Raw genomic sequence first — 22,755 nt, 5'->3', positions numbered from 1 at the left:
AGATGTTAGAGAGAAAGAAAGAGAGAGAGGGATGGAAGAGAAGAGCAGGGGATGATGTGGAATCAATATGCACATATTTAGTCAGAGATGGAGGGATCGATTGGTGAGGATGGAGGGAGAATGAGAGGAGAGGAGAGGGGTTAAAGGGGTGGAGTGATGAGGCACTGGCTGCTGTCTCTTTGTCGCAGTGTCAGGGTATTGATACTGTAATATCGCCATGACAATAGCACCGTGGCGATGGCCATGACAACGCCCGACAGCTGCAGTGAGAGCAGTGGGGCAGAGCAGGCCGGATACTCAGACTCAGACACAGACTCAGGGGCAGACGCAAATGCAGACACAGACTCAGGCAGACGCAGACTCAGACGCAGACTCAGAGGCAGACTCAGACTCAAACGCAGACTCAGACACAGACTCGGACGCAGACTCAGAGGCAGACGCAGATGCAGACTCAGGGAGACGCAGACACAGACTCAGACGCATACTCAGACTCAAACGCAGACTCAGACACAGACTCAGACTCAAACGCAGACTCGGACACAGACTCAGATGCAGACTCAGACTCAGGTGCAGACGGAGACACAGACTCAGACGCAGACTCAGGCAGACGCAGACTCAGAGGCAGACTCAGACGTAGACTCAGACTCAGGCAGATGCAGACTCAGACACAGACTCAGAGGCAGACTCAGACTCAAACGCAGACTCAGACGCAGACTCAGGCAGACGCAGACTCAGGTGCAGACTCAGACTCAAACGCAGACTCAGACACAGACTCATATTCAGGAGCAAACACAGACTCAAGTGCAGAAAAACAGACGCAGACTCAGATGCAGACACAGACGCAGACTCAGACACAGACTCAGACACAGACTCAGGTGCAGAAACAGATGGAGATACAGATGCAGACTCAGACGCAGACTCAGACACAGACTCAGACACAGACTCAGACACAGACTCAGGTGCAGAAACAGATGGAGACACAGATGCAGACTCAGACGCAGACTCAGACTCAGGTGCAGAAAAAGACGCAGACTCAGACACAGACTCAGGCAGATGGAGACTCAGACGCAGACTCAAACGCAGACTCAGATTCAGGTGCAGACACAGACTCAGGTGCAGAAACAGACTCAGATGCAGACACCGACTCAGATGCAGACTCAGACGCATACTCAGACACAGACTCAGACGCAGACTCAGGTGCAGACTCAGACTCAAACGCAGACTCAGACACAGACTCATATTCAGGAGCAAACACAGACTCAAGTGCAGAAAAACAGACGCAGACTCAGATGCAGACACAGACGCAGACTCAGACACAGACTCAGACACAGACTCAGGTGCAGAAACAGATGGAGATACAGATGCAGACTCAGACGCAGACTCAGACACAGACTCAGACACAGACTCAGACACAGACTCAGGTGCAGAAACAGATGGAGACACAGATGCAGACTCAGACGCAGACTCAGACTCAGGTGCAGAAAAAGACGCAGACTCAGACACAGACTCAGGCAGATGGAGACTCAGACGCAGACTCAAACGCAGACTCAGATTCAGGTGCAGACACAGACTCAGGTGCAGAAACAGACTCAGATGCAGACACCGACTCAGATGCAGACTCAGACGCATACTCAGACACAGACTCAGATGCAGACACAGACTCAGACGCATACTCAGACACAGACTCAGGTGCAGAAACAGACGCAGACTCAGACACATACACAGACTCAGATGCAGACTCAGACACAGACTCAGACACAGACGCAGACTCAGACGCAGACTCAGAAGCAAACACAGACACAGACTCAGGTGCAGAAACAGACGTAGACTCAGATGCAGACTCAGACGCGTACTCAGGTGCAGAAACAGACTCAGATGCAGAAACAGACGTAGACTCAGATGCATACTCAGACGCAGACTCAGGTGCAGAAACAGACTCAGATGCAGACACAGACACAGACGCATGCTCAGACGCAGACACACACACAGACTCAGATGCAGACGGGGGAAAGCTGGCAGGTGCACGGCTGTTGCTCTCTCGAATCTATATAAGACCATTGGAGAAGGTGCAGAAGGCAAGATGCATTTAATCACTGCTTATGCTGAAGTCTAATTTAAACTGGGAAATAAATGTATTATGAAAGCGGATAAGAAATGTCAGCGTGATCATCTGGTTTGGCACAGACTTGTGGAGTTTGTGTCAGCTGTCATTAAAGCAAAACAGGAATATAAGAAAAATGCATTATTTATTTTTTTAATGCTGATCATTTAATTTATAAATAAAAATAATAATCATGCATTATATTTTTGACTTTTAGACCTCATTGTGTATATTGCTTAAAATAAATAATTGCAAGTTAATTAAATAAGAATTTATTAAATTGCAAGTAAATCACATATCAGCAATTCATGGGGAAAAATACATAAAAATAAGACATTGCATTGGCCGGTGAGTATATCATTCAAAGGAGATGACAAAGGTTATCTATGCAATGTATTTAATGTCTTTGTGCATCTTGTTATGGACTTTTCATTTGTATTCTGTTCTTGTTTACTGTTTCCTGTTCCCATTGACAGCTCCTGAGTGTTTGCACCTGCAAGTTGGAAATCAGTTACCCAGTGTGTATTTCAACCAGTGTTTTTCTTGCTCAAAGCTTGTTTCGTTGATGTCTTTAGTGTTCTGAGTGCTCTAACTGAACTATGTTCTTAGTTTCTGAGATGCTTTGTATTGTTTTGTATCTCATGTTTTCTAGTAATTCATCTTCTGGACTTGAATCCGGCTCTTCCTTGCCTCCGAGTTCACCATCGTTTCAGTCGTGAAGTCAGAGTATGGACCCTTTCCAGATGATGCCTTTCCACAATTAACATCATACAGATACTTTTTTATGTTTTAATAATAATAATAATTCTATGGAAGCACATAAGATAAAAGGTCATGTTTTTCTATCTTAACTAACCATACTTACAATGTAAAGAGTCAATTTTATGAAATAGTAAATCATAACTACGATATAGTTGTGGAATTAAAATCCAACTTTTTGTGTCACATTATAACTTTCTCATAATTTTCAGTCACGAGATAAAATCTAAATTATGATAGTCTTATCTTTTTTAATAACAATTTGTCATTACATATTTATTTCATCTATGTCATGATTTTGACTTTTGACTTAGCATCTCATTATAATGACTCATAATTTTGACTTTATCTCATGAGTCTTGAAGTATTTTAACTTTTCAACATGATTTTAACTTTGTATCTCATAATGATCACTATTTTTTTCAGTCACACTTATCTTTTATATCATGATTTAACTTTTTTTTTTATCTCATAATTATGACTTAGTATCTCATAACATCGAGTCATTTTTTTACAACTTTTTATCCAAGAGTTATGACAACTAATTTAAACGTTTTGCTATAAGTAAGTCGTGATTCCAGATTTTTATCTCATAACTAAAACTCAGTATATCAAATCCCATTTTTATTTCATAATTTCAACATTTTGTCATAAATGACAAATATCCATACGTTTCTAATATATCCACTGAGAGGGCGATCTTTCTTTCTCCGGATTGTCATAACCCATCTCTCTAAACATTTCCTCTTTTGGAAAGTCATGGAAACACTTTGTTTTCTGAAGAATGGATTAATGGCTGCAGAAAATTCAGCTTTTACATTTGAAAATGTATTACGATTGAAGAAAGTGAATATAACTGCAGCCTTGGCAAGAAGAAACAACTTTCTAAACCTAAAACTTCTGAATGATAGTGTAAAAATGCATTTTATTTCAATACAGGTCCAATAATGCACATTCTCTGACAATGTAGAAAAAGCAACGAGAGAGGCATGACGCAGGCAAGATTCGAACCTGCATCTGTGAACACAGCAGCTCTCGAAAGGTCATGATCATTTCCCACCGCTCCATGACAAATGACTCAATTTTTTAATGTTAATTGGAATGAAGGTATGTTTCAGATAGAGCATGTATTTCATAACTCGCTGCATGCGTGAGAGAGGCATGATCTTCATCTTGTCAGCACATAAGTCAGTCTCTCTCTCTCTTTATGATGTGCGCTTCCCCTCGCTCGCTCCATCCCTCCTTAATATGCTGTAAAAAGCTAATCGCATGCAAATGTCTGTTGTCCCGGTAACACGGCCGAAAAATCCCTTTGATGTTTCACCCAACTCATTCTCTCCACGTTCTCTTTGTTCAGCCGAGTCTCGCTGCCTCGTTTACCCCCCCCCTCTCTCTAATCCTCACTCTATCTCTCTCTCTCTCTCCACCCATTTAAACCCATTCTCTCGCTCTCTTCACATTTCTATCAAGACAAAAAACTTCTCTGCCCTCAGCCATACCTTTCTCACACTCGCTGCGTCTGCTGCCCCCCTCACTCGTCTGTCTCATTCTTTCGCTCTTGTTCTCCCCTCTCTGTGCCTCTCCGTCTGTCCCTCCTTCATTTCCCATCATCTACTGTCTTTGCCCCCCCTCTCTCTCTTTCTTTCTGTCCTGCACACTCTTTTCATCTCTTTTTTTCTCCTTCTGCTGGTCACTGAGTGGCTGCCATTTTCAGCGTGTCAGTAATGTTGTCAAGTGCGTATCCCATAATGCTCTCATATGCACTAAATGTCATCAGGCTCTAAAATGGCTGCGGGGAGAAAAGAAAAGGGGTAACGACTTGATTCTGTTCATTTAATATTCCCACAAAGACAATTAAACAGTTACAAAGTCAAAAAGGAGCATGCAATTCAAAAATGTAAACATGAATAGATGATGAGGCTTATAAAGACAGCTTGTTTCTCTGGCACACGCTCCTGTTTACAATCAAAACTATGAATCCCGCCAAGGTATTTCTGGTTTGGGAGCGAGCTGGATCGCACACGCCCCGCTGCGGAGAGTATTTTTGGCCTGACTGTGGGTTTGGTGCTGTAGATACAGTGCATTCCTCCCACACTCGCTCAGGTTTGGGGTCCTACACTCTTCTCCAAGTTCTCTAAATCAGAAGTGGGATGTGCTATCTGAACTGCTTAATTATTGAAGAAACTATGCCGTTTTCTATTTTTTGCTACCGTTGCACATTTTTGTTGCTCAGAGGTTGCTGTTTTGTAACTCTTAGTTCTGTTTTATTTCAGAATATTTCTTTGACTGCACACTTTTGTGATGTGTCTAATTTTGCGTTTCAGAGAACTCAACCTTAGAGTGTATATATACATATATATCTTACCCACTTAAGTAAAACTTAAAAACAAAAAACCTAATTTAAGATCTGCACTTTGTTTGAAGCGTGCTCTTATTAAGTGCACTTATGTGGCCTTTCATTTCATGAATATATCTTTTTCTCAAGGTACCGATGATGGAAGTAAATGGTACCAATATGTAATCATCAAAATACACAACGTTTTGGGAAATAAACCTTATTTTAATCTGCTCACTAACCTTTTGTTTAAATTTGATCTGATCTTGCATTTGTATTGAAGATAATGTAGCAGTAGATCATTTAAAATGACCGCTCAAATTTAGCACAAGTTTTAACAGAAGCATGAATGTAAGTACTTTTATAAAATCAAACATTTATAAGTGGTCATCAAAACTGGCAATCATAAGTGGTTATCATATATTACACCACAAATGCTGATGATCCTAACTTGTACAGAACCTGGGATATACTGTACTTTTTACAAAGATCTTATTTGGGATTTGTCTTCTCTATGAGTGTTTCAGCACACCAAGCTCAACGCACAGCTGGACAGAATAAAAACTCTTCAGCGAAAGGAAAACAAAACTTTGGCTGTAGTTTCATCAGTAGAAGAAAAGCTCCGAAGGGCAGAGTTTCCACCATCTAAAATATGCAACACAACAGAAGATTGAAGTCCAAACAGAGCTTATAAAGGATGATTTTCCAGAGTCAGTCCTCATGAATTGTAAAGTGGATTACAGTTGCTGGAGTCAGTTTTTACTCACTTGAACCTTTGAGTAGATTAGCGTTCCAGCATCTAATACTCTTTAAGACTGTGCAGAATCTGGCTAATGGAAAAGCTGAGGGCGGAGCTAAATAATTACATAACTCATAAAGCATAAAACACACCATCCATAGCAGCTCTCTCCAGAAACACAGGACTGGATTTGGATCGGATCGGCCGAGGCAATAAAATACAGCTGCTGCTTCACTAAACTCAGAGAACGGAGAAGAAAACTTAAGGAAGATTCTTCAGTTCTCTGAGATGGAGACGGGCCGAAATACCAGATGTGTCCTCGGAGTTTGATATATAAAATCTGTTAAAGCATTTAACTCCTCCATCACTAGGTGTGTTAAATAAGCTGCACTGACAGAATCTCTGCTGCTGTAATATTTACAGAGATTGCATTTGGCACGATCTTGCAATAGTGTCTTTGGTTTGGATTTGATCCACATTTGCAAGACATTTACGATGAAGTCTGAAGCTGCAAGTGACTGCTGAAGCACGTCGTGAGCGAAAGTTCACCTCACGTAAATATTGACCTCAAAGTCAACATGAAATATCAAGTTTGTATCGCCAGGTTTCCCATACATCTTGCTTTATGCTCATATTGTCGCTCTAATCTTTATATTATTACTTACGGTTGGAAATGAAAGTGATTTCAGAGGTAAGAAAGTTATTGCATTCTGATAAAAGATTATGAAGATAAACATTTGTTTTTCTTTGGTGTAATGTACAACAAGTATGCATGCAGAAGTAAAGTGTATTAAAGGAACAGATCACACAAAATGAAACATTTGCTGATAAAGTGCAGACTCTCAGGTCATCCGAGATCAGGACGAGTTTGTGTCTTCATCAGGTTTGGAGAAATGCAGCACTGCATCAGTGTCTCAGCAATGGATGCCCTGCAGTGAATGGGTGCCGTCAGAATGAGAGTCCAAACAGCTGATAAAAACATCACAATAATCCTCAGCTCTCCAGAACATCAGTTAACATCTGAAAAGTGTCCTGGTCTGAATCAGGAGAGAAATCTGCACAGATCAAGCAGAGTTTAAACAGCTCTAAACAAAATATGTGTGTGGATTCTGATCTGAGAGACGACAGCAGATGCACTTTTTCACCTGAAGGAAGAGTTATTGTGGATTAAAGACTCGTATTTTAGATAAAAAATCATCTTAATGCTGTATTTGTTTCAGCTTTTGTCTTCTTCAGATGTTAACTGATGTTCTGGAGTGCTGTGGATTATTGTGATGTTTTTATCAGCTGACTCTCATTCTGACGGCACCCATTCACTGCAGAGCATCCATTGCTGAGACACTGATGCAGTGCTGCATTTCTCCAAACCTGATGAAGAAACAGACTCTGTGAAAGAGCAGATTTTCAGGCGTTTTGATTTCATGTTGACTTTAATGTCATCTTTTACTTCGTTTCTGATGAATGTGATGGGCCTGAGACGTTGAATCAGCTTTGATTCTCTACCTGAAAGTCAATTATCAAGAGCAACTGAAGTGATAAGAAGTGAGACGGCTGCTGACACACGATCTCCAGTCTTCTGTAACACTGTATTTACACGGCTGCGTGCGTCTCAGGGTCCAGTCTGTGTCCAGTTGTCCCAGTCCTAAATATGTGGAGGAGATTGTGATTAAAGAAGCAGCACCCGTTGTGTCTGAGGAAAGACAAAAGTGATGTCTTTAGGAGTAGCACAGACAGTTTAAACCTGACATGAAACTACAGTCAGACAAAGAAATCAAAATTAAAGATTGCATGTGGTTTTTGTTGAGTATCATTTTTGCTACATCAGGCTTTTATGGCTCATACAGTATAAAATAATGAGAATAAGGAATATATATATATATATATATATATACATTTGAGTTTCACAGATTTGATAAATGAGGTAAAGCTGAGCTGATTCAGTCCAGTAAGTGTTCATCTGGAAATTAGAGGCATTTAGAGGCCTTAGAAATTTGTGCATTAAATAAGATACAGTAGACTTTATAGAGTTGAAGATGCATTTAGTTTTGTATTAATGTTTCGCTGCATGAAACTGTATTAATTTTCCGGCTGGCACATGCTGTAAACACACACTCCGATTCTAAACGCATCTTTCTCCATTGTTGAACGTTTAAAAGCATCAATGTATTTTAAAACAAAATACAATAGTAAACAAAACATTTACAATACAGCACTTACATTATTTGTAAGACTTGCACTGTTGAAATGATTCACACAGAGGTGGAGGGGGAGGAGCTCTGGAAAACAACAATCATCATCATCATCATCATCAATAAGTGTGTGTGTGTGAGAGAGAGAGAGAGAGAGAGAGAGTTTGTGTGAGAGAGAATGAGAGTAAATGTGTGTGTGTGTGTGCTCTTGTTTTTGTGTCATATCAGGACACAACTCTGTATAATGACATGGGTATGACACAGGTATTACAAGGAGAGGGTGACTTATGAGGACATAACCCATGTCCCCATTTTTCAAAACGCTTATAAATCATACAGAATGAGTTTTTTTGAGAAAGTAAAAATGCACAAAGTTTCCTGTGAGGGTTAGGGTTAGGTGTAGGGTTGGTGAAGGACCATAGAATATACAGTTTGTACAGAATAAAAACCATTACACCTATGGGATGAACACCCTTTACACAAAAACAAACGTGTGTGTGTGTGTGTGCGTGTGTGTGTGTGTGTGTGTGTGTGTGTGTGTGTGTGTGTGTGTGTGTGTGACTCACCTGAGTGTGGGGTGTTTGCTCTCTCACGGAGGCGGGTGAGTCGCTCTCTCTCGTGCTGCCCACAGAAGATGAATCTGAACAGCTGCTCTGAACTGAACACAGACAGTGAAAATGAAGATGAAAACTACACAAATATCCTAGGATGGATCTTACCTGTGATCAACATGTGCAGCTTGAACACTCATGTGATGAGGGCTAAATTGACATCTGGTGGATACCACTGAGTATTACACGCAGTGAAGAAGAACAGGAGGTTATGTGTGTGTGTGTGTGTGTGTGTGTGTGTGTGTGTGTGTGTACCTCTGTCGTTCAGGCTGAAGCTGGAGTCCAGGTCTGAAAGTTGAGCTCCCGTCACATCCAGCAGCAGCTTACTGGAGACCCCCATACACAGAGACTCCTTCAGACACAGCTCTACACACACACACACACACACACACACACACACACACAACATGTTTAAATCAGCTGGTGTTTTGGTGATTTTTTTGTAAATTTATGAAGTCAGTTCTGCTACAAGCTCAAATAAACAAAATGCTGACAATCTTCATATTCAACAAAACATTACTAGACCAAGCAGACGTGTGTTTGTGAAAATATGTGCTTGCAAAGAGTCCTGGGAAATTTTTAGATGACTTGTGATTGAGTCCACAGTATAGAAACCCCAGAAACATGACGGTTAATTAACAAAACACAGTAACATGGGTAGTAATGGGTGTCATTTAAAAAGTCTCATTTGCATAAATAAAAGACAAAAGTGCAAAGGCAAATCAATGACTGACATGGATTCATTTCCTTTATGAATTAATTGTTAATCACAAATTGGTCTTTTCCAAAAACTGCCCCAAGACAAGATCCTGCAGAAGACAAACAGAAGATGTCTAATTAAACTGCCTTTAGTGTTGTCTTAATTACACATAAATAACTGGGTCAGTAACGGCAAAGTATTTATATTTAAGAGCTCATTAATTAGGGAGGATGGGCACGCACTTAATTAAACACAACTTTGTAGTATTTAACTAATGGATTTTTGACAGTAAACTCTAAAGCTCAAGATGTTGTGAAAAAAACAAAACATCAAAAATGAAAATGTTTTCCCTATTCAGAAATCATCTGCATATATATATATATATATATATATATATATATATATATATATATATATATATATATATATATATTAAGATTATTATATATAATATTAATTTAATAAAAGACAGACAATTTCATGACTGTTTCTTAAACTTAAGTACACTTTTAAGTTAACTTTGTGATAATGTCAAATTAAAAGTTTTACTTTACATTTTAAATCATGTTTTAATAATATTTTGTTGTGTTTTAAAGTTGACTAACATCCTAAAGCACATGTGAAGTACTTGATTGTCCTTTTAATTCAACTGTATTACTCCACATTACATTTAAAGTTAATGCATTCGTAACTTTATCCTTTCAAATGTGGTTTTACAAATATACAAAGAAGCAACGATTGAAATTACATTGAAATATATTTGAGTTTATCACAAATGCTTGTCAGTACATTTAGCAGCACATTTTAAACATATTTGAACATTGAAAACATAAATACAAGATTACATATAAAGATGCACTTAAGTCCTTCTCATGTGGGTCAAAAAACGTTTACAATTTAATTAAGGACATTCATAATAAAAATTAAACTATAGTTGATTTTGTGGCAATTAACATGCGATGAAGTGGCACAAAACATTGCATACAGTTTTCACTTCTTTTAAAGTAAAAGTTACGTTTAAAGTAAAGTTAAGTCCTCTTTTAAAAAGTATGCTTAAGTGTAATTCTTTTCCACAAGCAGAACATATTGAAAAGTCAGTGATAAATATAGTAATATTTCATTCAATATTGCCTCTAAAGACAAGAATCAACAGAGAAAGAGTCACAGAGGTGACCGGTGTGGAAAGGTGTGAGGTCAGAGGTCAGTCCTGACCTGTGTTGTGGATGGCGTGAGTCCAGAGCAGCTGTGCGATGTCGTGGGTCCAGGTTCCTCTCTCCTGTACGCTGGAGGCCTGAAGAGTGAGACAGTCTCTGGTGCGGGACGCCTGTCTCACCCACACCTCGAACCTCAGGCCGTCCTCGCCCACGCTCTGAGTGAGACCCATCTCCCCCGTCTGACCAGACACAGGCGGCACACAGTAAGGGTCATGTGCACTGTCAGTGTGAACCCTGACTACATTCAACACAATACTGTTTCCCACATATTCATGTGCATAACCATGCAAAAATATCCACATAATCAAACTGAGATGACATTAAGTCTCAAAAATAACATACTTAAGTGTGAACTGAGTGTAATGTTTTTACAGTTAATGGCAATTCAATGAAAATGTATTTTAGGTTTACCGTTACTCTAATTTGAAGTAGACTGCTAGTGAATCTTCAGTAGAATTAATCTCACAGGTCAAACAGTGCAACAAACGAATCACCTTTAACCTTTTCATCTCAGTTTTTTAATAAACATCAGGCTGTATTCAGTAGTGTGCAGTACGTTAGTCTTCCCCTCCGAACACAGCCAGTGTGTGTGTGTGTGTGTGTGTGTGTGTACCTTAACGCTGTGTTTGAAGCTGTACACACTGCATCCTGGGCTGGGTGTTTTGTGTTTGGTGAAGATGAGATAGTTCTGATAGAGGAAGACGTTTCTGATTCCCGTTTTCTTCCGTCGGCCTCCACCGCAAACACACAGCTCGCCCTGACGCACCAGATCTCCACGCTCCGCCACGGGGATCTGACACACACACACACACACACAGACAGACAGAGAAGAGTATTGTGTCAACATCTACATACAGTTAATTACTAGTTATGATATAATAATATCAAGAACAACTGTAGGTTGAAACCACACTTTATGAGAAATTAACAGATGTGTATGTGTAGTACATTATTAAAACAGTGATTTCACACACAGTTATTTGTGCATTTGCATTTATGCATTTGGCAAGCACTTTTATCCAAGGCACATTTTTGCCGGTATATGTGTTAGAAATGAAAAATCTGCAATCAAAGTGCTTTTGGCACCATTTAGAGCTACAGGAGCAGCATGATACTATTAGATTAATATCTTGAATTAGCTTTTTATAGAATTTAGCATAGTTTATATATATATATATATCATTTTGAATAGTTTTAGCTAGCAATTAAAAAATACTTAACAGGAACCCTACATTTTGAAGAATGCTTCAATTGGTTTAGTCCATGCAGTGAAAGTTATATTATTACAGACCAACAGTTTGGAAAAATGCTATTTGATTTCATGATAGTTAAAAGTATTATGTTGTTGAGATATGCTGTGCTTAACCCTTTAATTAGCAAAAAGCTCAAGCTGTTCTTTTCTTTTTGACCACCAGGTGGCAGCAGTGCAGTGGTCATGTGACCTCAGTGAGACACACAGTAGACTGTGCTTCTGTGAGTGAACGTGGTGTTTGGGTTCATACCGGACACCCTGTGATGAGATCACTGGCTCGCAGATCCTCTCCGTGCCGCTGGGCGTGTTTTAGGAAGGAGAGGGCGGAGTCAGAGGTGGGATTGAGCCCGCCCAGTTCCTCCAGTGTCTGGCAGTACTGCTCCAGTCTCTGAACCGGAGTGGAGAGACACTGAGGAAACGGAGGAGCGGGAACAAGAGAGGAAGACAGCTTCGACTGGAGAGAGAGAGAGAGAGAGAGAGACAGAGAGAGAGAGAGATAAAAAGAGAGAGAAAGAGAGAGATCATTAAACAAAATTTACTGTTGTGAAACGTGTCATATGGACACAGCTGCAGCTCTCTTGCATGTCCTCTGATGAAATGTGAATCAGTTAAATGAAAGTGAATGATTGGTTTCTCACCCTGAAGAAGTCAGCAGCCTGACTGATGAGCAGAGCGTCCGGCTCCGGTCTCATCCGGATGTAGTGGGAATACAGAAGAAACTGATCCTTCTGTGGAGCAAAGAGAGCTAATTAATATGGACATTTACCAGTATTTCATAATTCATACTATATTTGTTTATCTTGACAGTATCGTGGTGTTTTTCAACTTCAGAAAATTTCTTATTATGTGGAGGTCACATTAAAAACGGCCTTGCTTCTTACCACTCTTTACTTCTTTTTAACATGCTTTTATTTACAATGAAACTTTAATTTTAAGGTAAAAATAAAAAGTGTTAAAATGTGAGCCGTTACACACATATTTGCTGAAGCAGTCGGTCTGCTGCAGTGTCTGGGAGAGAGCGCCCTCCATGGCCGGGAGGAGCGACTGCGAGTGGAACGCAGAGAGGCTCTTCCAGTTACAGAAGAGTGACTCTGTCTTTCCTCTCAGTGCAGACGGGACGTCTGAAGACTCCAGGAGGGGCAGATAGTTCTCCTCCACACCTTTCAGAACAGCCACATACTGCCTCTCTGTGCTGACCAGCCGACACCACTGTAAGTACAGCTTGCTGCGATCGAGAGAGAGAGAGAAGGAATTGTTGACCCCTTAATAAAAACTGTTCTTGCAATTCTTTATTTGTCATTGAGCTGTTGTGTTAAAAATCTAGGTACTCTGTTTGCGGTTTTTCAAAGTGTTGATTTTTGGTAAACTTCATGGAAACCAATGGCAGGTCCATTTGAATCCTAACACGATTGCTGGCACCAAAATTTGCACAGCCTTTGTCTATGTGCTTGTGTATGTGTCTCTAACTTTTTATATACATTCATGACCCTGAATGAGAAACTGTCACAAAATGCAATAGGAGGGCAGAGTGACTCAGGAAGCAATAACAAAATCACACAAAATGAATGCATTAAATTGGCAGTTCTAGAGTTGCAGTGTTATACACACCTCTGTGCGGTCGCTCCTGCTCTCTCCAGCCCCGTCTCTCTTTCGATACGGTTGAGCAGCACATGTTGGCGCGTGAAGCCTGTATGATCCGCCACTTCCTTACTGCTAACCTCTACTCCTCTGATCAGCACTCCTCCTCCTCCTCCTGCTCCTCCTCCAGGGGGATCCTTCCATCCTGGAACCGCTGCTGCCAGCCCTGCCGTAAGGATGGGATCCGTCAGCCCCCGGCGGCCCAGCCAGGACAGCGGAGAGGACTGGCCCGATGTGGACTCGGCGGGTTTAGACACGGCGGCTGAACGGCGCGGGGCAAGCAGAGCCTGGAGGTCGAAACTGGGATGACGCCTGCGAGGAGGTTTGGGAGGAAGGGGCGCATCCGTGGCCTACAGCAGGACAGAGACAACCGGTGACTTAGGCCCAACTTTGGTTTTTATATGTATACGAAGGCGCGCGTACATTGCGTGTGACGCAGGTTTCATCACCAGAATAGTATGCACGTACTATACATGCACCACACGATTTTTGTAACTTGTTTTTTACAATATGTGCCGGTCGCACATGCACATGGAATTTGTTTTTGCACTAATCAGTTGTTCCACAAGGTGGCAACACTGGCCCGGACCGGTGTTGCTATGCGGTTTCTAGCTGTTCTTGGTGGTTGTTAAGGAACAGGTAGTTGCTAGGGCATTTGCGAGGATGTTTCTAGATGGTGGCTAGGGAGCTTCTCATGGTGCTGCTGAGCAGTTTCTAGTGTGTTATTGATGGTTCCTAAGGAATTGCTAGGTAGTTGTTAGGGTGTTGCAAAACCGTTGCTAGAGTACAGTGAGAGGCTCTGAGTGTTGCCAATAGCAGCTGCTAGGGTATTCCAGATGATTGCTAGGGTGGTCTGAGTATTGGTTTGAGTATTAGGATGTTTCTCTGCAGTTATCAGGAGGCTCTGGGTTGTTGCTAGGTTGGTTGTAATGATGTTCTGGGTGGTTCCCAGGGTGTTGCTATGCAGATGCTAAGGTTTTCCAAAGCAGTTTCTAGTGTTTCTTTGATGTTGCTATGCAGTTGTTAGGGTGATTTGGGTGGTTTCTAAGGAGTTGATATATGGTTGCTAAGTGTTGCTATGTGGTTGGTGGTTGCTAGGGAGTTGCTAGTTAGCTGTGAATGTGTTAGTACGCATTTACTAGACTGCTTATAGAGTTTTGTGTTTTTTTCTCAGCTCACCTTCAGATAACAGGAGTAGCAAAAGTTATTTTTATTTGCTGAACTCATGAATGCGACTCCCTCACTCTAAAACATGAACACCTACATTTTTCTTGGCCGGGTGCAGCAGATTTTGCAGAAACTTTCCCCCTCCTGGATTCACCCCCTCTTTCTTCTTTTCCTCTCCGATCTTGAGCGTTGAGCAGTTTTGTGGCCGGAAGAGAGACGCCAGTGAACCCCAGGACTGCAGGCCCCCCTCTCCTCCTCCAGGGCACCAGTCCGGCTCGATCTCCCCCTCTAAATCCCCCAGACTGGACGTGCTGGGGGCAGGGGTCCTCCCTCGTCCCCCTGAATCCGGCTCCTGACCCTGGGCCATGGTCGGGCCTCTTTCCGCCTGCAGGATTCGGCTCTTGAACTGAGCCAGAGTTTTCTGATAGCGCTCCAGAGTCTGGGACCAGAGGTCCAGCAAAGCCCCTCCGCCCAGATCCAGCGCAAGAGCACGAGCATCCTGGAAACGTGATGGAGGGATGGGAGGGAGAGAGGAGAGAGGGGAGGACGAGGAAGAGGAAGGAGAGGAGGATGACACCACGTCACACCACTGAGACGCCTACAGAGAGAAAAATGGAGAGTTAGTAATAATCATTGGCGTAAGTGTGTGTGTGTAGGGGTAGGTACTCTGAATGTCATTGTAATAGTTCTTCCCGTTTCCTAATTACACATCATTTAATGATACTCTGCCATTCAAGAGTCTGTGGTTGGTAGAGTTTTTATTGATATTTTTTTATCCTCACTAAAGCTGCATTTATCGGATTAAAAAATACAATAAAACATGATTATTGTGAAATGTTAATACAATTTAAAATAGCTGTGTTCTATGTGAATATATTGTCCAATGTAATGTATTCCTGTGATGCCCTGCTGAATTCCAGCATCATTCCTCCAGTCTCCAGTGTCACATGATCTTCAGAAATCATTCTAATATGATTACTTGCTGCTCAAGAAACATTTCTGATTATTATCAATGTTGAAAATGGTTGTGCTGCTTCATACTTTTGATGAAACCTTTATTTGAAATTTTTATATTTTGTAACATTATGCATTCACTCTCAGTTTAAATAAATTCAATGCATCCTTGAATAATAAAAAATATGAATTTCTTCCAAAAGGCTATATTACGGACCCAAAACTTTTGAGTGGTAGTGTAAGTCTGGCATCAGTGCTAAAACTGCTTTAACGGTTTAACGCTTGAGTTTAATGGAAAACTCTAACTATTGTTCAGACAAACTAATGTTCAAAACAGAGAGTTCAGACTCTAAATTCTGACTGGATAAACCACATTCAAAGCATTTGAATACTGAAATCTATATCAATGTGGTCACTTTAAACAACTAAACTCTGTCCTATGTTCTTGCTCATGTTTACTTAACACACATCCCGCTCTGTTTTTGCATCACTCCATAGTTGCCCTCATATAATGTAAAGTGGTCCTGTCTATTACAGTAGATATAAAATGATATCGACTATATATAAAGAGTAAATAAATATCCTGTCACATGATAAATACAACCATACAGTGTGGATGTGTTTGTGCTTTACTTCAGTGAGTGTAGACAGCAGTCGCTGTGTGTTGTCCAGCTGTGTCCAGCAGTCTGACAGACAGTGAGACATGTCTCGCACTTTTTCTCTTATTGGAGGGAGTTTGTCCAGCACGGCTCTGAGACCGGGCCAGTCCAGCTCAGACCAGCTCTCCACCTCTCCCAGCAACACCAGAGTCTCACTGTGAAGCTCCTATCACACACATACATGATCAAACAACAGATGTGTGGGGATGAGGAGCGCCTAAGATCATTTACAAGAGTCGGTCTCAGCAGTAGTGGTGAAGCAGACTCACCATCGCTGACTCTCTGAAGCTCCTGAACTTGTGCTGTTTGAGTGACAGTCTGCTGAGAGACAGAGGAGGATGTTTATAGTCCTCCAGCTGCTGCTGTTCCTGCTCTATGGCTCTCTCACACTGGAGCAAACACACACACAGAGAGAGAAAGAAACAAGAAGTCAATGTAATATGTGATGAAACACATCACGACTATAATCCAACTCATAACTGTTCATTATTTCCCTCAGGAAAAGAAAAGTTCACCCAAAAAATTAATTTCTCTCATTATTTACTCATGTCATTCCACACCAGTATTACTTTCCTTTTTTACATTAAACACAAAACGGAAAAACAATGTCATGGTCGAAGTGCTGTTATGATTAACTAAAGCTAATCTATAGACTACTGTGCAAAAGTCATCAGCCGTTTCACCAACAACAAAAAAAATGTTTTAAGATAGTTTTTTTTTTTTTTTTTATCTTTTGGTTTATTGTGTTCCGTAGGAAATATCAGCTTGCATTTCCAAACATTCCTTTAACCATTAATTATAATAAATTAGACACATTTATAGCAAATTAGACATTGCTACTCATCACATAAACTCAGGAGGAGATCCAAGGCAGATGTTTGTGGAAAAACAACTTTAATTTCTGACTTAATATATAGTAAAATAATATTTTTATGTTTGTGTGAATTATTCCTTGCAATTGCCTTCCAAATACAATTTAATCCATCCATGCATGTCATTTTCATAATGAACACATCCAAAACAAACTGTGGACTGGATTCCTGAAATATTGCTGTTATATACACTATCACATCAGTGAACTTTCTAAATGGTCAGCATGGTTCTCCTAGAGGCTTAAAAAACAAAACAGTCATTCATTGCGACATGATGCATCAAAACTGGAATGCACCTATTATAATCAACAAAGCTGCAAGTTCACACAGTTTCACGTGATCAGTTGAGTCTGCGGTTTAGCATGAGTTCATTGTCTGTACACAGTTCTGGATTCTCTCGAATAGTCCCATTATAATCAGCAAAGTTTACACTGCAAAATAACTCAACTCCAGTCATGGAGGGCCACAGGCCTGCAGAGTTCAGTTTCTAATCTGAACGAATCAAACACACCTGAGGCTAATCAAAGTTTTCAGGATTACCTGAAAATTGCAGAAAATTGCTAATACCTGATTAATATTCCATTGACAGATCTCACTGCTCTATTTATCCTCACACATACCTTGTCCAATTTATCCACAAGGGCAGCCAATCTCCCAAGTGCTTCCAGGTCACGACCCCTCTGATTGGACACACGCACCAGTCGGTGAAGCGCATCATCAACACTGTCATACAGATTAGAGGCCACTGCCAAAGCAGCCCTGAATGCAAAAGTAATGCAGTCCTACAGTCAGACGAGCAGAATTACATTCACAATATTTTAGATTTTAAGTAAACACATTAAATGTCAATTAAAGATTACAATTAAGTGAAGCTAAGTGAAATTTGAAACTAATTTAACAGTATTATGTATTCATACTTGCAGTCTGGTGATTTCTGTGCCAGCCCTGAGGTCCCATTGGCCAGACCTGCCAGCCAAGTCCCGCCCCTCTGCTGCAGCTCTGTCAGCCGTTGGTCAGTGAGGATGCTTGTCATTAACTGTCTGTGTTTGTCGACGCTGAGGGGAACATTCTATAGGTGCATAGAATTAGACAGTCTGATGACGAATCAATCAAACATGTAGTTAAACAGACTTGAAGTAGACAGCAAATCATATTTTACATCAAACACTGCTTCACCTTAATGCAGTCAGGTAGTGGTTCTGTGTCCATAGACTGCAGTGCGTCTCCCAGCAGGGTGAGGGCGCTCTCACAGCGCTCAGTCAGCTGCTCCAAACTCTGTGAAGAGCATCAGGAAGAGCATGTTAATCTGCTGCAGATGTCGGGTCAGGCTTGTGGTAATTCTTAAAATTGTTATATTTAAGTTTATTGGTGTTTTTTATGGGTTTAGCTTAAATGTATTTTTAAATGTAAAAGCTGTCTTGTTGTGGGGAATATTCTATGTATATTTAACCAAAGTGCTAAGTTTTCACAGACACTAAAAGATGTCCATTCAGAGATTTTTCTTTTTGTGTCAATGAATATATTAAGCAAAAAAAGCACTTTTGAGAAGAACTAATTACTGGATTTGCCAGATAGTGGTGTTAATTATACATTAAGAGTTTTTTTTTTTAAACTGTTAGTAGCAAGTAAACTAGATATCCACAAACTGGGTAGTCAGAATAAGCTGTAATGCCAACCATGCTAAAAGTCTGGCTATGTTTGACAGCATGCCAAGTATTTTCTTACCAGTCTGAAAGTGAGCCAGTCATCATGTGAGTGGTTAAAGTCTCCAGCCATTTCTTTGGGCAACTGCTGCTTGTCCACAAACTGCTGAAGGATGCCTGTACCTCGTACTGTATGCACCTGACAATCAGAAAAATCTTTAATAAATTTAATTGTCTACTCAAATGCTTCAGCGCCAGACTGAACGTAAATATTTCCCTCTGGAACTGAACGAACTCCTTGGGGAACTGGAGGAGCTGACAGAAAGCAAACATGCCGCCAACTCCTGTGTTGAAACTCTAAAAAAGAAGTCTTCCATCTGAGTTGTTTGCATTATACTTTTCATGCTTTATATGTAGCCTTCCAAGACATAGAAGAGACCATTTTGGCCAATACAACTAATTGCTAGATCTAAATGCTCTGATATTAGAGATACCATCCAGATCTAGGAAATTTAAGCAGAGTTACAACAGCAATGTAAGAAGGCTGGGCTGTTAAAAATTCCACATCGCGGATGGCATGGCTAAATTCCTTTCCTCATTTTCAGCTTTGTACAGATTTCAGGTACCAGTAGCTGCTCCTTTGTCTGTCAAAAATGGTTGAACACAAAAATGATTGAAAAGCCCATTTCCTACTTTGTCCTAGCCCAAATTGACTGATAAATATTAGCTCAGTGAATAAACATGCACCTCTATTCCATCCAGACACGGATGGGTAGATTCATCTTGTTCCTCAGTTAGGATAAGAACTGAGTCAAGCTCTGTTGCTGCCTGTCCCTGTTAGACACAAGCAGACACATACAGACACACAGACAAAACAGGTTTAGAACCAATGCAAAACACCCACTGTACCACAAACCCCATCCGTGCACTGATTACCTTGAAGAGCTTCAGTGCAGAGAGACAGAGTTCAGACGTAGCAGACTTTCTGCTGTCCACTATGACAGTGAGACCCTTCTCTCTGGCCATAGGTCTGATATTTCAAAATAAGAACAACAAAGAATGCACATTAGCCAAGCACAGTAAAAGGTCATGAGATAGTGCCCTCCGGTCTAAAATTCAATGAAGCAAGAAAATGAAAATACTCAGCCAGCTCTAACTTTAGCTTACTCAGTATGAATGTTTTCTCCTAAAGAAACCAGTGCATTCGAGGTTAAATGACACGCAAGAAGGTCTCTGTTACATGGGTTGAATAACAGACCTGGTGATGCTGTAATAGCAGGACAGCACTTTGATGATTTCATCTGTGTTCCATCCATCCTCTGGGAGGTGACTTTCTGTGATAACTAATGCTCTTCCCAGTCGGTCCATTGTACCTACATGAGAAATGACTTAATGTTAAAGGAAAAATAGATATTTTTTTAACCATAAAAAGTAAGAACATCTACCTGTTAATTTGAGCTTTCCTGACTGCAAAAGATTGAAATCTAGGTCCCTAAGATGAGGAGGGGGAGATTTGGACTCTAAGTGAGCAGCAGGTAATCGCATCTCATTTTGGGAATGGTCAGAAAAGGATGTGCAAGACTGGCTTTCTGTAATAACAAATTGAGTATGGAGTGAACCATGACTTCAACACTTAATGAAAGCCCACTTAAGAGCATGAATTGTGACGATCACAACATTACCTCCATCTTTGGCTTTTGACTTTGCATCTGTTTCTGTGTCAGTCACTGATACACAGCCTTTGCAATCTTTGGATGATTTGGGAGCCTCCTCTGATCGTCTAGAATGGCTGGTCGGTTCGGTGGCTTTGTTCACATTCTTTGAGTCACCCTTGCCTTTATGTTGGACACGGCCATTGGATTTGGCCTTCCCTTTGCCTCCTTTTGCTTTTCTTTTCCTCCTGTAGAAAGGCAAAATTTTCTCTTTAAGAAAAAAAACAGCTTTTATTTGTTTATAGTGGGTATGATATCCCCTATATTGGCAGTACTGAACAAAGCAATATGACACAGACAATTAAAACAAGTCGAACAATTACCATCAAATATGCACTGAAAATGCACATTTACTTGTCCATACCTGGGTGCTCTAAATCCACCTGTTTTTACTTCTTTTCCTGTAGGACAAACAAAGTTCTCTGACTTTCTAGGACACTTTTCTTGTGCGGCACCTACAGTACCTGATGGCGGCGGAATTTTATCAGTGTTCTCTTTACTGTTATTGTCTGAGTGTTTGGTTCTGCTTTGTGATGAATCAGATACATTTTTCAGGGAAGAATCTTGGAGAGACATTGTCTGTGTCATAGATTCTCCAGCCAATGTCTTTTTTATGTCTTCTGTTTCTCCATAAACAGCCAAAGAGACAGCTCCATTATCTGAAGCATTGGAGGGATTTGCTAATGTTGCAACCTCATGTCTACTGTCTAAAGTGTTGGCCAATATTTTATCATCACAGTCACAGTGTGATATTTGATTGTGGTCCTGTTGTCCCTCTTCCAGATTCTCTGCTTTGTTCTTAGCCACGTCATTATCATCTGTAGAACACTGCATGCTGGAACACTTATTTCTCTGACACTCCTCCCAGGGCAGTGTACCCCCAGGCCCATCTCTCTCTTTTCCTACCCCTGGCCTCCTCTCTTTGGCCAGACTGTCCATACAATGAGATCTACATCCAAGACCTAATGGGTCTGTAGCACCTTCTTCAGAGTCCTGGAACAGAGGGGAATACGACCTTCTTTGGCGACCCAAATCAATGACACGTGGCAAGGGGCGTGAGGTAGCCAAGTCACTACAGGAAACTACTCCATTCTTACCATTGTTGTTGCTATTCCTTCGTACCAGACTTCCAGCCCTAGTACCAGGTTCAGTCTTCACATACCCTCTCCCCTTCCCCTTTCTTAGTCGTATTGCTTTACCTCTCCTACACAGGGGCAATGTTTTGGTCTTACATATTCCATGCATCTCCAGATAGCGCTGCTTGGGATCAGCACCACCATCTGGGCCTCCTCTGGGCTCTAGCAGCTCAACATAATCTCCAGCACCATCAGCTACTAGATGATCATCACTGCTTTTGCGCAGGCATTCTAATGCAGTCTCAATCTCCGCCTCATTTCCATCTGGAGGCAAGTCATCCTCTTCATCCCAGGACCAGGAATCATGCTCTCCCGAAGAGTTGCCCCAACCAAGCCCCAATCCCCCCGATGACAAATCGGTTTGGTCAAGATTGTCTTGGAGAGGATTAGATGGATTGTGAAGGAGTTTGGGATAGACCACCTCTTCCCATGGAATACGGACTACTCCGTCACATGTAGTCACCAGACAAGTGTCCAAACACCCTCCACCTACATGGAAAGAAAGTTTGAGAATAACTGAGAAAGAGGAAGAGGGTCCGCTCTGTGTACTACTCTAAGAAGGCAAACAAAAATGTAGACATTGGTTTAAATATCATGACACACTAAAATCTTCATAAATATGCTGCACTTTATTTAAACCAATGGATAGTATTTCCTTGCTTTCCACCAACTGCCCTAACTATTGGTCTCCTTATTCCTCCTTTTTTGTCTTACCTTCTCTCTTGCAGCCACGCTCCTTGTTGATGCAGTGTAGCCACTCTGAAGTAAAAACCAGCGGATGTTGTGACTCTGGCACTAAGACCTCCTGTACGTTCCTTCCACCAGGTGCAAGGCACTTAAGAGCAAGGCGAGGACAACGTGTCGAGAAGGGGACCACCTGTAGGTAGAAGTCAGTGCTACGCAGGTGTCTCCAGTCCAACGTAGAGAGTTGTACTACTACCTTCTCTCCCAAACAGAGTGGCCAACCAGAGTGCAAGAAAAGACAACCCAAATACTGGGACTGAGAGAAATAGAGAGAAATAATTGTTACAAAGATAGTCTCTCTAATGTCATAGCATACATTTGCACTAAAGC

The 22,755-nt window shown here is 41.2% G+C and overlaps 1 protein-coding gene across 2 annotated transcripts in view; it reads right to left on the bottom strand.

Annotated features, from left to right (window-relative positions):
- Positions 1-7,275: 7,275 nt before the first annotated feature.
- Positions 7,276-22,755, bottom strand: part of arhgef40 (Rho guanine nucleotide exchange factor (GEF) 40) — a 32,296-nt gene continuing 16,816 nt past the window's right edge. Inside the window, exons 4-27 of one of the 2 annotated variants that reach the window (XM_026215786.1) lie at positions 22,396-22,681; positions 20,910-22,170; positions 20,516-20,733; positions 20,279-20,422; positions 20,092-20,206; positions 19,770-19,863; positions 19,581-19,667; positions 18,916-19,032; positions 18,367-18,465; positions 18,108-18,259; positions 17,811-17,949; positions 16,588-16,707; positions 16,293-16,484; positions 14,803-15,303; positions 13,509-13,888; positions 12,876-13,125; positions 12,539-12,628; positions 12,151-12,354; positions 11,262-11,441; positions 10,647-10,827; positions 8,990-9,100; positions 8,690-8,781; positions 8,152-8,210; positions 7,276-7,576 (exon numbers count right to left, since the gene is read on the bottom strand). In XM_026215786.1, the coding sequence (XP_026071571.1) occupies positions 8,184-8,210; positions 8,690-8,781; positions 8,990-9,100; positions 10,647-10,827; positions 11,262-11,441; positions 12,151-12,354; positions 12,539-12,628; positions 12,876-13,125; positions 13,509-13,888; positions 14,803-15,303; positions 16,293-16,484; positions 16,588-16,707; positions 17,811-17,949; positions 18,108-18,259; positions 18,367-18,465; positions 18,916-19,032; positions 19,581-19,667; positions 19,770-19,863; positions 20,092-20,206; positions 20,279-20,422; positions 20,516-20,733; positions 20,910-22,170; positions 22,396-22,681 (5,040 nt within the window). In that variant the 3' untranslated portion in view covers positions 7,276-7,576; positions 8,152-8,183. Of the gene's footprint in view, positions 7,625-8,151; positions 8,211-8,689; positions 8,782-8,989; positions 9,101-10,646; positions 10,828-11,261; positions 11,442-12,150; positions 12,355-12,538; positions 12,629-12,875; positions 13,126-13,508; positions 13,889-14,802; positions 15,304-16,292; positions 16,485-16,587; positions 16,708-17,810; positions 17,950-18,107; positions 18,260-18,366; positions 18,466-18,915; positions 19,033-19,580; positions 19,668-19,769; positions 19,864-20,091; positions 20,207-20,278; positions 20,423-20,515; positions 20,734-20,909; positions 22,171-22,395; positions 22,682-22,755 lie in introns of both variants that reach the window. The other variant, XM_026215785.1, reaches the window with a different exon arrangement.

The sequence above is a fragment of the Carassius auratus genome, chromosome 32 (assembly GCF_003368295.1).
Source record: "Carassius auratus strain Wakin chromosome 32, ASM336829v1, whole genome shotgun sequence".
Taxonomy (NCBI): domain Eukaryota; kingdom Metazoa; phylum Chordata; class Actinopteri; order Cypriniformes; family Cyprinidae; genus Carassius; species Carassius auratus.
This window is presented reverse-complemented; position numbering and strand designations above follow the sequence as displayed.